We start from the raw sequence: 13923 nt of genomic DNA, 5'->3' as shown, positions 1-13923 counted from the left end.
CAGGACGCTGAGCACGGCTCCTCCCCGACCTTGGCTGAGGCGCCCTTCACGTGTCCGCAAAGCCCACGGCTGCAGCAGGCTTATGCAGGGCCTAAAAATGCTGTAATGTGTTCCTTCCAAAGGCTCCAGACAAATGGAAAACGATAGCGACAGCTTGCTGCTCCCCTCACCTCCGTGCCTGCAAACCTAAAGAATATTTATGATCCGTGGGATCAGAGATTTGGTGTCTTAGAAGCAAAGAAAGGTCACAAAATGAACTGACGCAGACCATCTGCTCCTGGGAGAGGGTAGAGACGCCGTATTCATTACTCTCCCAACGCACAGCACCTGCTTCTCCCGCGAAAATCTAGGCGCCAACATGACGATTTTTATTTAACTTAGAATAAAGCCGACACCCCCCACGGGGGCGAACGCTGAACGCAAACAGGCCGATGCGCGGGCAGGGCGCGCCTCTCAGGACGGGGGCTCCCGCGCCCCCCGTAGTTGATTCTCAGCCACAAGGTTTAACGGAGGAGAACAAATGCTCAGAGGTGTCCGCGCGGTTGCAAGCGGAGAGGAGCTTCCCGCTTCCTGCATTTTTCACGGGTCTGCCGCTCCTGCCATTCCCATCGCCGCGCTCCTGACATTACAGCAGATGCCTCGGCCGCCGCAGTAATCCCTCATCCTCAGAGGCCAACGGGAACGTACGGTTTCCCATTCATCAGGGCCACGGACGCCAGAATCGCTCGTCTGACCTTTGCAAATACCAAAGGGTGGATTTAAAGGAGAAAAAGGTAATGCAAAAGTCTTTAGCTTTCCTTTCAAAGACGATTTTATGTCATTAGCCCAGAAACAGTGCCTATAGGATGAACACAGTTCAAAACTGGGTAGAAAGAGTCAACTTGTAAGGGAGGTGGCCACCAATGTTTCAGCATTGAAAACACGTTCCTTGATGAATGATTTAACATATATTAAAAATATATATGAGGGACTTCCCTGGTGGCGCAGTGTGCTCCCAACGCAGGTGGCCCGGGTTCGCTCCCTGGTCAGGGAACTAGATCCCACGTGCATGCCGCAACTAAGAGTTCGAATGCCACACCTAAGGACCCTGCCTGCCGCAACCAAGACCTGGTGCAACCAAATAAATAAGTAAATAAATATTAAAAATATATTTATATATATATATGGCTCAGAAATCTCTGGGCACAGGATAGAAAACAGTGTCAAGCTGGGAATGAACAGGTCTCTGAAAGGACACACACACACACACGAACGGAAACAAACATGGATTTCAATGCCCAACACCGGTTGGACTCCACTAGACAATAAAGAGCTAATTCTGCCGCAAAACCACGGATGTGCGCTGAGGAGGGGACAGGCCCACGTCACAGCAGAGCAAACTCATTACCAAGCTTCAGCACACACTCACCCATTTTCCCTCTATTTTTAAAAAAATATTTTTTTAATTAATTAATTAATTTTTATTTTTGGCTCTGTCAGGTCTTAGTTGCGGCACACGGGCTCAGCTGCCCCCCGGTACGCAGGAATCTTAGTTCCCCGACCAGGGCTCGAACCCGCATCCCCTGCACCGGAAGGCGGATTCTCAACCACTGGACCACCAGGGAAGTCCCTCCCTCTATTTTTAGCCTGTAAACCTTAGTCAATGTTGATATTTTAGGAGCAAAAGTGACCCCTTAATATTCCACGGAGATTTTCTTTGCCTGGCTCCGATTCGGCACCGCACAAAACTAGAACCTAAGTAATCTTCACGAAATGGAGGACTCCGGGTTTTTCCACTTAAAAATGTAATTACAGAGAACTTGGAGGACAGAGAAGAGAAGGAAAGCCACTCACATTATCATGCCAGCAGGATGGACACCAGGATGGATGCCCCCAGCCCTTACCTATGGGGTGGGTGTGGGCCACGGCTCTCCAGCCAGCCCACGGGGAGCGCTGAGCAAATTACAAAAAAGTGCCCCTTTCGCAGAGCGGGAGCAGCCCCAGGGCACAGCCCCGGACTCTCCGCTTGGTCCACGTGCCGAGAGTGGGCTGGGCGGAGGGCCTGGTCCCCCCCAGCAGCTACGTCTCCCTGCACAACCTCCCGCCCACACCAGCCAGGCCATGAGATGCGGTCACGCTGATCCTGGGGAGGGGGTGGGAGGACAGAGCCAGGTCTGTCCTCCCACCCGCTGTGGCAATGCCACGCAGGGGTGGAAACGCCGGGCGGGGCGGGGGCGGGGGTGGGGGGGCCGTGAGGGTGGACCGTCCCAAAGAGCAGGTGAAGCCTAAGCAGGCGGAAGCCGAGGGGCACGTGCAGAGGTCCTGGCTCAGGTGCTGCCGGGACCCTCCGCGCCGTCTCACGCCGCGCGGTTCTCACACAGGCGCTTCTACTCCAGCCAGCCCCTCGGGGCCCCACCCGCCTCTTCCAGCGCCGGGAGGGGCAGTGCGGCCTGCCCGCCAGCAGGGCCCAGCGCACTGGCCACGCTTCCCAGCACCCGGCCCGGCAGGACCAGGAGGGAGGGCTGGGTGCAGGTGGGGGTAATGGCCCGGCCCTCGGGGGCTCCCGGGGGACTTGGGGAACCAGCGCCACGAGGCGCCCTTCTCTCACGCAAATTCATCTGGCATTAATCCGAAGTAACATAAAAATCACGAAAATAAACAAGGGCAGTGAAATCAAAACCAGGTTATTCTAGCTGGATCCTGTTGCCTCCTTAAGGTCCCGGCCGAGGTACCCCCTCGAGTTAGAACAGGGAGCAGGCAAGCTGGGGCACGAGACCCTCAGAACACTGACCCAGCGTGACTGACCGTCGATCCCCGGTGGTCGGCAGCCCACTCCCGGGGGAGCGCCCCCAGCTGCCGGGCACACCGCCCACCTCTGGGCCTTTCCTCCGCCCTGGCCCCCACGCATGGCTCTCTGCTCTGCCTCTCCTGCTCCTCCCGAGAGGCAGGCTCGATGCCACCTTACTCGGACGCCCCCCGATCCCAGGGCCACCGTGGTCCTAGCCGCAGGTGTCCCAATCACTCCCCGGAACTTTCTTCACGTGTCCATCCTGGCACAGATCCGACTGTGGAGGGAGCCTCTGAGCTGAGGGAAGGGCGCCTCGTGGCGCTGGTTCCCCAACTCCCCCAGGAGCTTAATAATACACCCCAAAAAGTATGCAACCTCTTCACACCCTTCAGGATGACTGCTATCAAAAAACCAGAACATAACAAGTGTCAGCGAGGATGTGGAGAAACTGGAACCCTCGTGCACTGTGAGTGGGGATGGAAAATGGGGCAGCCACTATGAAAACAGTACGGAGGCTCCTAAAAAAATTTAAAATACAACTACCACATGACCATGTGAGACAGCAATTCTACTGCTGGGTATATACTCGAAAGAATTGAAAGCAGAATCTTAAAGAGAAATCTGTACATCATGTTCACAGCAGCATTATTCACGACAGCCAAAAGGTGGAAGCAACCCAAGTGTCCAAAGATAGATGTGTGGATACACAAAACATGGCCTATACATACAATGGAGTATTATTCAGCCTTAAAAAGAAAGGAGATTCTTTTCACCTGCTCCAACATGGGTGAATCTTAAAGACATTCTGCTGAGTAAAATTAGCAAGTCACAAAAAGACAAATACTGTCTGATTCCACCTATATGAGGTTCCTGGAGTCGTCAAATTCATAGAGACAGAAAGTAGAAGGGGGGTGCCGGGGGCTGGGGGAGGGGGAATAGGAGTTACTGTTTAATGGGGACAGTGTTGGTTTCACAAGATGTAAAGAGTTCTAGAGATGATGGTGGTGATGGCTGAACAACCAGGTGAATGTACTTAATGCCACTCAACTGTTCACTGAAAAACGGTGAAGATGGTGAATTCTGTGTGATGTATATTTTACCACAATTTTTTTTAAAGTATGCAGAGAGTTGTTCTGTGCCCTTGAGGCTGAGTTATGGAGGCTAAAGGTCTGAAGAAAAACTGAAAGCTACTTTGATTTAGGCCTTAAGCTTCAGGCGTGGAAATGAACTTGTTCAACTCGCCCTCATCACAGGAGTAAGCGGTCGGACGTGACCTTTTCAGAGTCACGCAGCAAACCAGCAGCGGGGCGCCGGCCAGCCCCGGCCCTCCTGAGTCCTGTCTGGGAGCAGCCCCTCTGTTCTGGACGGAAGCCAGAAAGAGCAGGAAAAACAGAAGAGCAAAGGGGAGTTTACGAGCTGACTTTACCAATCACCAAACCGGGAACTAAATAGTCCCATGTGATTAGACTAAACGTGCTTAACTTTGAAACAAAACACAAGTTTTCATCTTCATGATCTGGAGTCGTTCATGATGTGACGGACTTCCCCCGACCTCCCTTGGCCCCCTGCAGACACGAGCATCCAAGTGATGGGCCAGGCCTGAAGTCAGTAGAAAGCCACGTGGGCCCTTCCCCAGGCGCACCGCGACTCACTGTGCGACCCCTCCTGCCAATACAGTAAGACACACGCGTTTGATCTTTGGCCCCGGTTCCTGGCACGTGGCTCCTAACACCCTGGGACCCTCCAGAGCCGCGAGTGTCCGGAGTGCTAAGGAGACGACGCTGGCTGGCCCGGGACAGCTGCACGATGGGGCTGGATGCCAGAGGGGCCGAAAACCAAGTAGGGTGTTTTCCCATGTCTTGTGAGCTGAGCTAGCGAATTCTCAGACCTGAGGAGGGGGTCACAGGAACACCCCCAATTTACAGCCAGCTGGTCAGAGGTGCTGGTGTCTGAAGTGCAGCGGTCTTGTGGGGCTGAGCCGTTTCCCTGCGGTCCTGCAACAACCCCAGGCAAGGAGGCAGGTCGAACTGAATCGAATCGGATTGGATCAGGGATGCCAGTTGGTGTCAGAATTGGCTAGCGTCCGGAAAAAACCCACATATTTGGTGTCAGAAGTGTTGTCGGGGTAGGGGCTGCCCTGGCAGTCCAGGGGTTAGGGCTCCGCGCTTCCACTTCAGGGGGCACGGGTTCCAGCCCTGGTCGGGGAACTAAGATCCCGCATGCTGCTCTGTGTGGCCAAAAAAACCCCCCCAAAACAAAAAAAAACAAAAAGAATTGTTGGGGTAGAAACAGCACAGACCTAGCCTCTCTGGGCCTCAGTTTCCTCATCGGTAGTGGTGAGGAGTTTGGACCAAATGCCACGAAGGCCCTTCCAGCGAGAATTCGGCGGTTCCTGGAATCGCTGGTTGAAGTTTCCGGAGTTAACTCCGCCTCCCGACACCAGGCAGCACCCTCCCCAGGCCGCGTTTCCCACCGTGACAACGCCACTCCGGGAGCCCGTGTGTAGCGGCAGAGAACGTAACAGCATCGCTGCCGGGCCCTGGCCTTGTCCCCAGCTCTCAGAGGCCCAGTTCCTTGAGAGGAGGGACCAGGCTCTCTCCATCAACCTCCACTTTAAACCAAAACCTCAAACAGAATTTTGGACGCGCCCCCCAGACTACAAGGCCTGCGCTTCAGTCCTGATTAAAACAGCAGCTGGTGATGCCTGAAAAGCAAGCTGGCCACTCGGAGAACCTGGCGTCTATGCATCCCTCTTCCTCCTCCCGACACTGTGGGTCCAAAGCACATCCGAAGAGAAAGGAAAATCCACAGGGAGAGTCTTGGTGCACTGCCTCTCACCAAACTCTCCGGAAACCGGGGTGACAAGGACACTCTGCACCGACTCGCACTGGAACCGGGTGAACAGCGAGTAATGCTAAGGCCGACCTGAACTGGAGACGACTATTTCCAGATTCTCAGCCACAAGTGCATCTACTCAACTCCACAGGTAACTCCGGTTGAGAGGGTAAGGGCCCTGGCTCTGGAGCCCACAGACCCGGTGCAAGTCCCTGAGCTGCCACTTACTACCCCAGGCCTCCGGGAGGGACCGGCCTGCTGAGCCTCAGTCGCCTTCTCTACCAGACGTGAGTGACTGCGCCTGCCTCGCGGGGTTGCTGCCTGTGGGGCCCTCAACCGGCACCTGGTGAGGAGTCAGGCCGACCAGCACAGCCAGCGTCACCCTGCCTGTCCTCAGGGCACGTGTCAGACTCTTCTGAGAATCAGGGCAGGACAGCAGAGGCACAGGCAACAAGGGAAAAAACAGATACACCGGGCTTCATCAAAGGACCCAAGCAGCAGAGTAAAAAGGCAATATTTTCTCCCCCTGGGGAGAAAATCTACTATCTAATAAGAGGTCAATATCCAACATATAGAGAGAATTCCTAAAACTCAACAACAAAACCAACCTGATTAAAAAATGTGCAAAGGATTTGAGTAGACATTTCTCCAAAGATATACAAATGGCCAATCAGCACATGAAAAGATGCTCGGTATCAACTCAGAACTACAGTGAGATAACACTTCACACCCACTAGGATGGCTACTATAAAAAAATAAATAAATGACAAGTTTTGGCAAGAATGTGAAGAAACTGGAACCCTATGCACAGCTAGTGGGGATGTAAAATGGTACAGCTGCTGTGGAAAAGAGCATGGCGGTTCTCCCTCCAAATACTGAAAACAGAATGACCACATGACCCAGCAATTCCACCTCTGGGTTTATATCCAAAAGAATTGAATGCAGGGACACGAACACAAACATGGGGTATTTGCACACCCATGTTCACAGCAGCAGTATTCACGACCGCCCAAAGGTAGAAGCAACTCAAGTGTCCAAAGATGGATGAATAGATACACAAAACGTGTTCTATACACACAATGGAGTATTAGTCAGCCTTAAAAAGAAAGGAAACTCTGACACCTGCTCCAACATGGGTGAATCTTGAAGACATTCTGCTGAGTGAAACAAGCCAGGCACAAAAGGACAAGCACTGCATGATTCCATTCATGTGAGGTCCCTGGAGTCGTGAGATTCATAGAAAGTAGGAGGGGGGCGGGGGGGGGGGGTGCCAGGGCCTCGGGGGAGAGGAGGGGAGTTAGTGTTTAATGGGGACAGAGTTTCAGTTTGGCAAGATGAGAAAAGTTCTGGAAATGGATGCTGGTGATGGTTGCACAACAAAGTGAATGTACCTAATGTCACTGAACATTATGAAACGGTCAGAATGGTAAATGTTCTGCTATGTGTGTTTTTCTACAATTTTTAAAAAGTAAATAAACAGGTGCAAATAAAAACAAGTGCCCTCGTGGAAGACGAGTCTAGAAGGTGTGTGGGAAATACTATAACACGGTAACACACTTTGCTTTTACACACAGCATCTCAGTGATGGCCTCAAGGACCCTGTGAGAAGCGACGGAGCAGCATTCTTGTCCCACACGCCCCTCCCCGAGTCCAGTCAGTGGACCCACACGCGGGCAGCGGCTCAGAGAGGCAGAGACGGGGCTGTCTCCAGCCAAAACACAGAGTGCCCGTGTGCACGACAACAAGCGGGCAAAGGGCACCTAGAAGGCTCTGGAACTCACAATGGATCAGCGAAGGCCACCTCTTGTCTACAGGCTCCAGGCCAGGCTTGCCGTCTACGGGGCAACAGGACGAAGCTCTGGAGCTCAAGCCTCTGGTGTGGAGCACGGCTCAGCCCTGGGCAAGCTGCTTAACTCCTCTAAGCCTCCAGGTCCTCATCTGTAAAATGGACACGACACCCCTGACTTAATGGAGTTTCCTAAGAAAAAAGTGTTGAATGAGATAACGTTTGTACAGCACTTCGCAGGGTGCCTGGCACGTGGTGAAGGGCCAGTAAATGATGGCTATTATTTTTAGCTCTGAAAGATGCTAAAAAAATAATAATAATAACATTGATAGAAAGGAACCTTTGGAGTGAGTAACTGTGCAGAGCAGACTCTACCACGTGCCGTGAAGGTCACGGGGAAACAGAAGGTACACATCCTGCCCTGAGGAAGATAAGGCAATAAACAGGACAGGACGCAAGACAAACAACAGGAAACAGCACCGCAGGAGGAGGCAACAGTACGTTAGCTGTGCTGGGGACCCACACACGTTCTCTCCGCTAGTCTTCACGAACCCTGGAGGGTGAGGGCAGAGCCAAGTGAATGCCTCGGATAACACACACGGTGAGTTCAGAGAAGAGACAGCACCACAAACAGGCTGGTCTAGGAAGGCTGCCTGGAGGAGGAGGCAAGTGCTGACGGCCAGCAGCCTTCAGCACTGGATGGAGAAGATCGGAAATTCTTCTAGGTCAGGAGGGTTGGAGGGAGCACTGAAATACGCACCAAGTCTGAGGCTGGTTTTTAACAGGCCCTTCTCCTGGCCACAAGCTGAGTCACCAAAAAAAAGTCTGAACGTTATTTCTTTCTTTTCAGACTAGTAGGTTAGCCTAAAAATTCTGAGTGACTTATCTGCTAGGTCAAGAGCAACAGTGCTTAGGGGCTTCCCTGGTGGCGCAGTGGTTGAGAATCTGCCTGCCAATGCAGGGGACACAGGTTCGAGCCCTGGTCTGGGAAGATCCCACATGCCGCGGAGCGACTGGGCCCGTGAGCCACAATTACTGAGCCTGCGCGTCTGGAGCCTGTGCTCCACAACAGGAGAGGCCGTGACAGTGAGAGGCCCACGCACCGCAATGAAGAGTAGCCCCCACTTGCCACAACTAGAGAAAGCCCCCGCACGGAAACGAAGACCCAACACAGCCATAAATAAATAAAAATAAATAAATTAAAATCATCCAGAATCTTATTTCTTAAAAAAAAAAAAAAAAAGAGCAACAGTGCTTAACCGATGCCCCTCTGGGCACTGTGTTTATACCCCCTTCATCAGCTGACATCCACCCCCCAAAAAAGCAGGCGTACCGCCCAGAAATATGCTAAGAGCACTTACACAACACTGCATCTCCAAGGCTTGAGAAAATAGAGGGTCAAATACACAAGCACTCTACTTATTCCACTTATTCTGTGAAATGAGAAGAGTCTCAAAGAGTTTGTAAGAAAGCACATCATGGTGACGTTTCCCCCTTTGCATTTGCGTGTGTGTTTCAAGCTTTCTACACGGGTCTGCACTGTTTCTTAACAGCACAGTTCTATGGGACCTGTTATAGCCCCATAGCGCCCCCTAAGCAGGGCAGCCCTCCCGGCAAGCCCTACGAGCCAGCCTCTCAGCTCCTGTACTCGCGAGCGGGAAGCAGGGCGGCGGGGAGCGGGCCGGTGCTCTATAGCCATCCAGGCAGTTAAGGACAGATGCTCTCAGAACCCCACACTTCTTCCCGTGCTTCGTCCACCCGACTCAGCACCCCTCATCTCTGCTGGGGGCTTCCAGGAAGGGCCCAACCCCGGACCTCAGGGAACTGGCACGGCGTGTGCTGACTCCCCCGTCGGACCCCCGCTCTGCACACATGGGGGCTTTGATGGTCAGAGAGGAATGGCCTTTTGGGGGCTGCCAAGGGGAAATGTCCCCGGCTCTGTAATGACAGCTGTGCCACTCCCCTCCCTAGAAATCACCCATGGCTCCCCAGTGCCACTAATGAAAGAGGCCAAACCACGCGGCCTACATTCGAAGCCTCGTCAGTCAGGCCTGACGTCTGTCCACCTGGCCCCCCACCGCTCCCCAGGCTGGAGTCACCACCACCCCTCCACACCCAGCCTTCGCTCAGAGCGCCCTCGGAGCCTCCTCTCCACTCCTACGTGAGCCGAAACCCACCCCCTGAGGGCTGGGTTCCTCCTGCCCCCGAGGTGCCCCTCCTCACCTGCCCCCCAGGGCAGCAGCTCCAGAGCCGGAACGCTGGGACGCTGGGTTGCAACTCCAGCTCCCTCGCTGCTAGCTGTGTGACCCTCTCACTGCCTCCGGGTCCCTGTCCACAAAGTGGAAATAATAACAGTACCTCACTCACAGTGTTGTTCTAAGAATTAAAGGCCTGCAAGATACACAAAGCACCTACTGCAGTCTCCGGCACACGGTAACACAGTACGCAATTTTAAAAAAGCAAAACCTTTAACTAGGGACTTCCCTGGTGGCGCAGTGGTTAAGAATCCGCCTGCCAATGCAGGGGACACGGGTTCGGTCGCTGGTCCGGGAAGATCCCACATGCCGCGGAGCAACTAAGCCCGTGCGCCACAACTACTGAGCCTGCGCTCTAGAGCCCACGAGCCACAACTACTGAAGCCTGTGCGCCTAGAGCCCGTGCTCCACAACAAGAGAAGCCACCGCAATGAGAAGCCCGCACACTGCAACAAAGAGTAGCCCCCACTCGCTGCAACTAGAGAAAGCCCGCGTGCAGCGACAAAGACCCAACGCAGCCAAAAATAATAAATAAATAAAATTAAATTTTAAAAAACCCAGAAATTCTTTAACTATTATTACTGCTGCTGGAGGTGACCCCTCTGTCCTCCATTACCTTACTTTGTTTATCTGTCCAATCTTGCGCCAACACTTTCTGTCTTACCTGATTTAGGTCCCTGTCTTAGCTCCTTTACTAGACTGAACGTCCTGGTAAGCGTTTCGCTGGGTATACAAGAGAGGCGATGCAGAGCCACTGGATGCACGAAGCTCCAGGAAGCAGTTCAGACCCCACACCACGCAATCCACGGGCACAAGCCCTGCAGCAGAGAAGCGCTGGTGTTCCTGCTCCCAGCCTGCCCCCAATACTCTGGGTGCAATTAACTAACTGCTCACCAATCTTTTCATCTCAATGAATCCAAACTGTACTCCTGGAAAAGGACGATTTGAAAACGTTTTCCGGCCCACACAAGGAGAGCTGTGCACGTCTGCAGAGCACCGTGGACCTGGCTCGGGGACTCCCCATGTGCGACAGCCATTAGGACAGGACCATTTGAAACTTGTTTCAGAGGAGAGAGTCGGACGGCACGACGAAGCACTCTGCCTTCCTCCACGCTTCTCGGCCCTCACACTGCGGCCCGTCCTGGCTCTGAGCCGTGCCCTCCACTCGGGAGCCACTTTCCAGGACCACGGGCAGCGTGGATGCAGGGAAGGCACGGTAACCACATCAGATGGAGCTTAGCCGCCGGCGTGCGATGGGCAGACCATGCGTTTGACCCAACAAGGCCAGGGAGCTCGAGTGAGGCCAGGCACGAGGCGGGGTAATCGCGGCTCTACGGACCCCCAGACGGTGAGCCTGAGGCTCTGCAGCTCAGGACACCTTGGTGGGTGCGTTTCCGCTACAGAAGGGCCCCTCCGAGCAGCTTTTTAATATCTGTATCCTGGGGCCTGGTACCCAATATGCACTCAAAACGCCTGCTGAAATGGACTGAGGGAACGGTTTAGGTAGAAGCCGCAGCAGCTGCTGAGTGAGGAAAACGAGGTCCAGGGAGACTAACAGTTGTGGTCAGCTACAGAACGTGGCCTTTGACGCCACCCACCCAGGACAGGGCTCCACCCTGGGCCCAAACCCAACCTGCCCCTGTTCCCCGCAGCCACCTCTGCGCCACGCGGACTGGGGACCACCGAGGTGTTCACACCCCCTGCCTGCCTCCTCCACCTGTCTCCAGGCAAGGGGGCCTCTTCTCTGCCTGTGCAGTTCCCACCCATCCTCACCAACAGCCCTCAGACTCAGACGCCGGGCGCAGGCCCCAGCTCCTCTGAGCGCAACGGCCTCCCGACAGCACTCACAGCCCCCACGAGGCAACTGAGCACCAGCGCTGGGGGTCCTTCTGGTGGTCGTCCTTGTCCCACGCGTCTCTGTTCCCTCTCCTGACCCCATCAACCCCTTGAGCACCGGGACGGCTATGAAATCCCAGCTCCCTCTGACCAGCTGAGCCGTCCTTCCGCCTCGCTGAGCCTCAGTTTCCTCATCTCTAAAGTGGGAAGGACAATAAAGCGAACCTCACAGAGCAGCTGTAAGGAGCACGTGATGGCTGTAGAACTGCTTCGCGTGAGGTATACCCTTGCTCTTAGCCGTTAGCTTTGTTGCTGTTGTTTTATTTCTGCATCCCCCTCCCTCCCACCAACCCCCGGCACATACTTTTAAAAGAACACTAACACCACTAAATGTCGCGAGAGTCACTTTTACACTGTCACAACAGCACAGAAGACACGTTAGAAACTCACTCTGGCCTCTAATCATTTATCTGAACCGAGCTGTGAAATTACCGAGGTCTCGCCTGCTGGCTAACTGGCAATGAGGAGGCTCCATCCTCTTCACGGTCAAGTGTTTTGTCCACGGGACGGTGGACGCGGGGCCTCTTCACAGATGGGCCCGCTGCCCCACACAGCCTCTCCAGCATGGGGATGAATCAATCTCCGCCCCCCCCACCAAGCAAACTAAGGCTCAGAAGGGCTGCACAATTTTCTCGGGTCCCACAGTTGAACTGGGCAAAGCAAAATGCAACTCAGGTCTTCCTGAGAGAAGCGTGCTCTTTCCTCTTGCTATATACCTGTACATCCCTTACGTTTGTATTTTTTAAAGTCCCCTTTAACTTATACCCCTCATCAACTACCTTGGCATTTCAAAGGTAGTAACAGAGCCTCCTACGGTAAAGGAGACAGAAAAGAAAAAGAAAAAAAATTCCCCAAGTTTACTGGCTCCCTCTCATAGCTGACTGGAATTCAATACCCAACTGAGAAATGAGTTTCTGGAACATGGATGCAGTGAAAGAGCAGCTGAGGAAGAAGAACGGGGGTGGGAACCTCGAGAAAGGTGGGGAAACACTCTCCAGGGCCCAGGGCCCAGGGCCCATGACCCCTTATCAGAGACCCTACACCACAGAGAAAAGAAAGGCTCCCAAATGCCAGTTAGCCAACGGGAGAGGCCTCAATAATTTCACAGGCCGCACTAAAGGCTGAAAAGTAAGCTGTAAATTTATAAGTAAAGCGAGAAATAAATCACCACAGCCTAATCCAGCCAGGCCCATAAGGACTCCAAAGGTCCGTGCTCATGAAAGACATTTCACCAGTCCTTCCGCCAACCAGGAAGAACCCAGTTTTAAAAGAAACCAATCAACATTCTCGACTGATCACACTTCGCATGAGCGCCCACCTTGGGTGAAAAGGCAAGTTGCTTTTCCAGTAAGGAAATTCCATAGGGCGGGCCCTCTGGTGGTCCCTCACCTGCACCTCGGGCTTGCCTCGCCCGGGACGCTGGTCATCCCGGGCGCCCAGAGCCCCCCATAGGATTAGGACTGCCGAGTAACCCTCTATCTGCCACCGAAGGGTTCACCGCTGGCAGACTCAAGAGCGCAGGGAAGTGACAGTCACCGTGCAGACAGGAGGACCACGGACATCAGGACCCCGCCTCTGACAGACGGAACTCCAGACCCGACAGGGCAGCGACTCGCACAAGGTCACGGGGAGGGTCGGCGGCAAGGCTCCCCGGCCGGGCTCCCGTCGTTAGACGGCACGGCCGCCCCCGCCCCCGACAGCCTCCCCAGGAGCGCGCCCGGCCTCCCGCTCCCCGCTGAGGGCGGCTCCGCCGGGCGGGCCCGGGGCAGGGAGCCCGCTGGGAAAGCGGCGGCCGGGCCGGGGCGGAGGACTGGGCCCCGCCGCGCAGGGACGCGCGGAGCACCGCCCAGGCCTCGGGGCGCCGCCGTGGGGGCCTTACCGAGGCACTGCCCCACCGGCGTGCTGAACGGGTTCCCCAGGAGGAACTCCATCTTCGGCGGACGGCTCGGCAGCGGCCCCCGCGCGTCAGCCGCCGGCTCTCCGCGTCCCCCGCGGCGCTCCCTGCCTGACTGACACTTGCCCCAGCCCCACCCTCAGGAGAGCCGGTGTCCGCCCCTGGCCCCGCCCCACCGGCCTCTATTGGGCGACGGCTGCCCTGCCCTCTTCCGATTGGCCCCCACAGCTCCTTCCGCAAAGCCACGCCCATCCCCGCGGCGTCCGATTGGGCGGGGCGGTGACCTAGGTCACAGGAATTTCCGTCACCCCCCCCCCCCCGGCCCGCCTCCCAACGCGAGTCTGTGTATTTTGATTCATTTATGTATTGGTCAATCCAGGGAGTCCTTAATGTTATTGGACAAGAGTCCAGTCAGTCACTCAAGAGGGGGACCGGGGATGGGCAAAGCTAGTAAGTTCCCCGCCCATAGAAAGTGCTGATTGGACAAGCA

The 13923-nt window shown here is 54.8% G+C and overlaps 1 protein-coding gene across 6 annotated transcripts in view; it reads right to left on the bottom strand.

Moving 5' to 3' along the window:
• The window catches only part of TOM1L2 (target of myb1 like 2 membrane trafficking protein), an 81499-nt gene extending 67956 nt beyond the window's left edge, over positions 1-13543 (bottom strand). For 5 of the 6 annotated variants that reach the window (XM_068531856.1, XM_068531857.1, XM_068531858.1 and 2 more), the window contains exon 1: positions 13419-13543. In XM_068531856.1, coding sequence (XP_068387957.1) covers positions 13419-13470 — 52 coding nt within the window. In that variant the 5' untranslated portion in view covers positions 13471-13543. The remainder of the gene's footprint in view (positions 1-13418) is intronic. The other variant, XM_068531861.1, reaches the window with a different exon arrangement.
• Between the last annotated feature and the right edge of the window lie 380 nt (positions 13544-13923).

The sequence above is a fragment of the Eschrichtius robustus genome, chromosome 20 (genome assembly GCF_028021215.1).
Source record: "Eschrichtius robustus isolate mEscRob2 chromosome 20, mEscRob2.pri, whole genome shotgun sequence".
Lineage (NCBI taxonomy): Eukaryota > Metazoa > Chordata > Mammalia > Artiodactyla > Eschrichtiidae > Eschrichtius > Eschrichtius robustus.
Note: the sequence above shows the minus strand (reverse complement) of the source record. Positions and strands in the feature narration are given on the sequence as shown.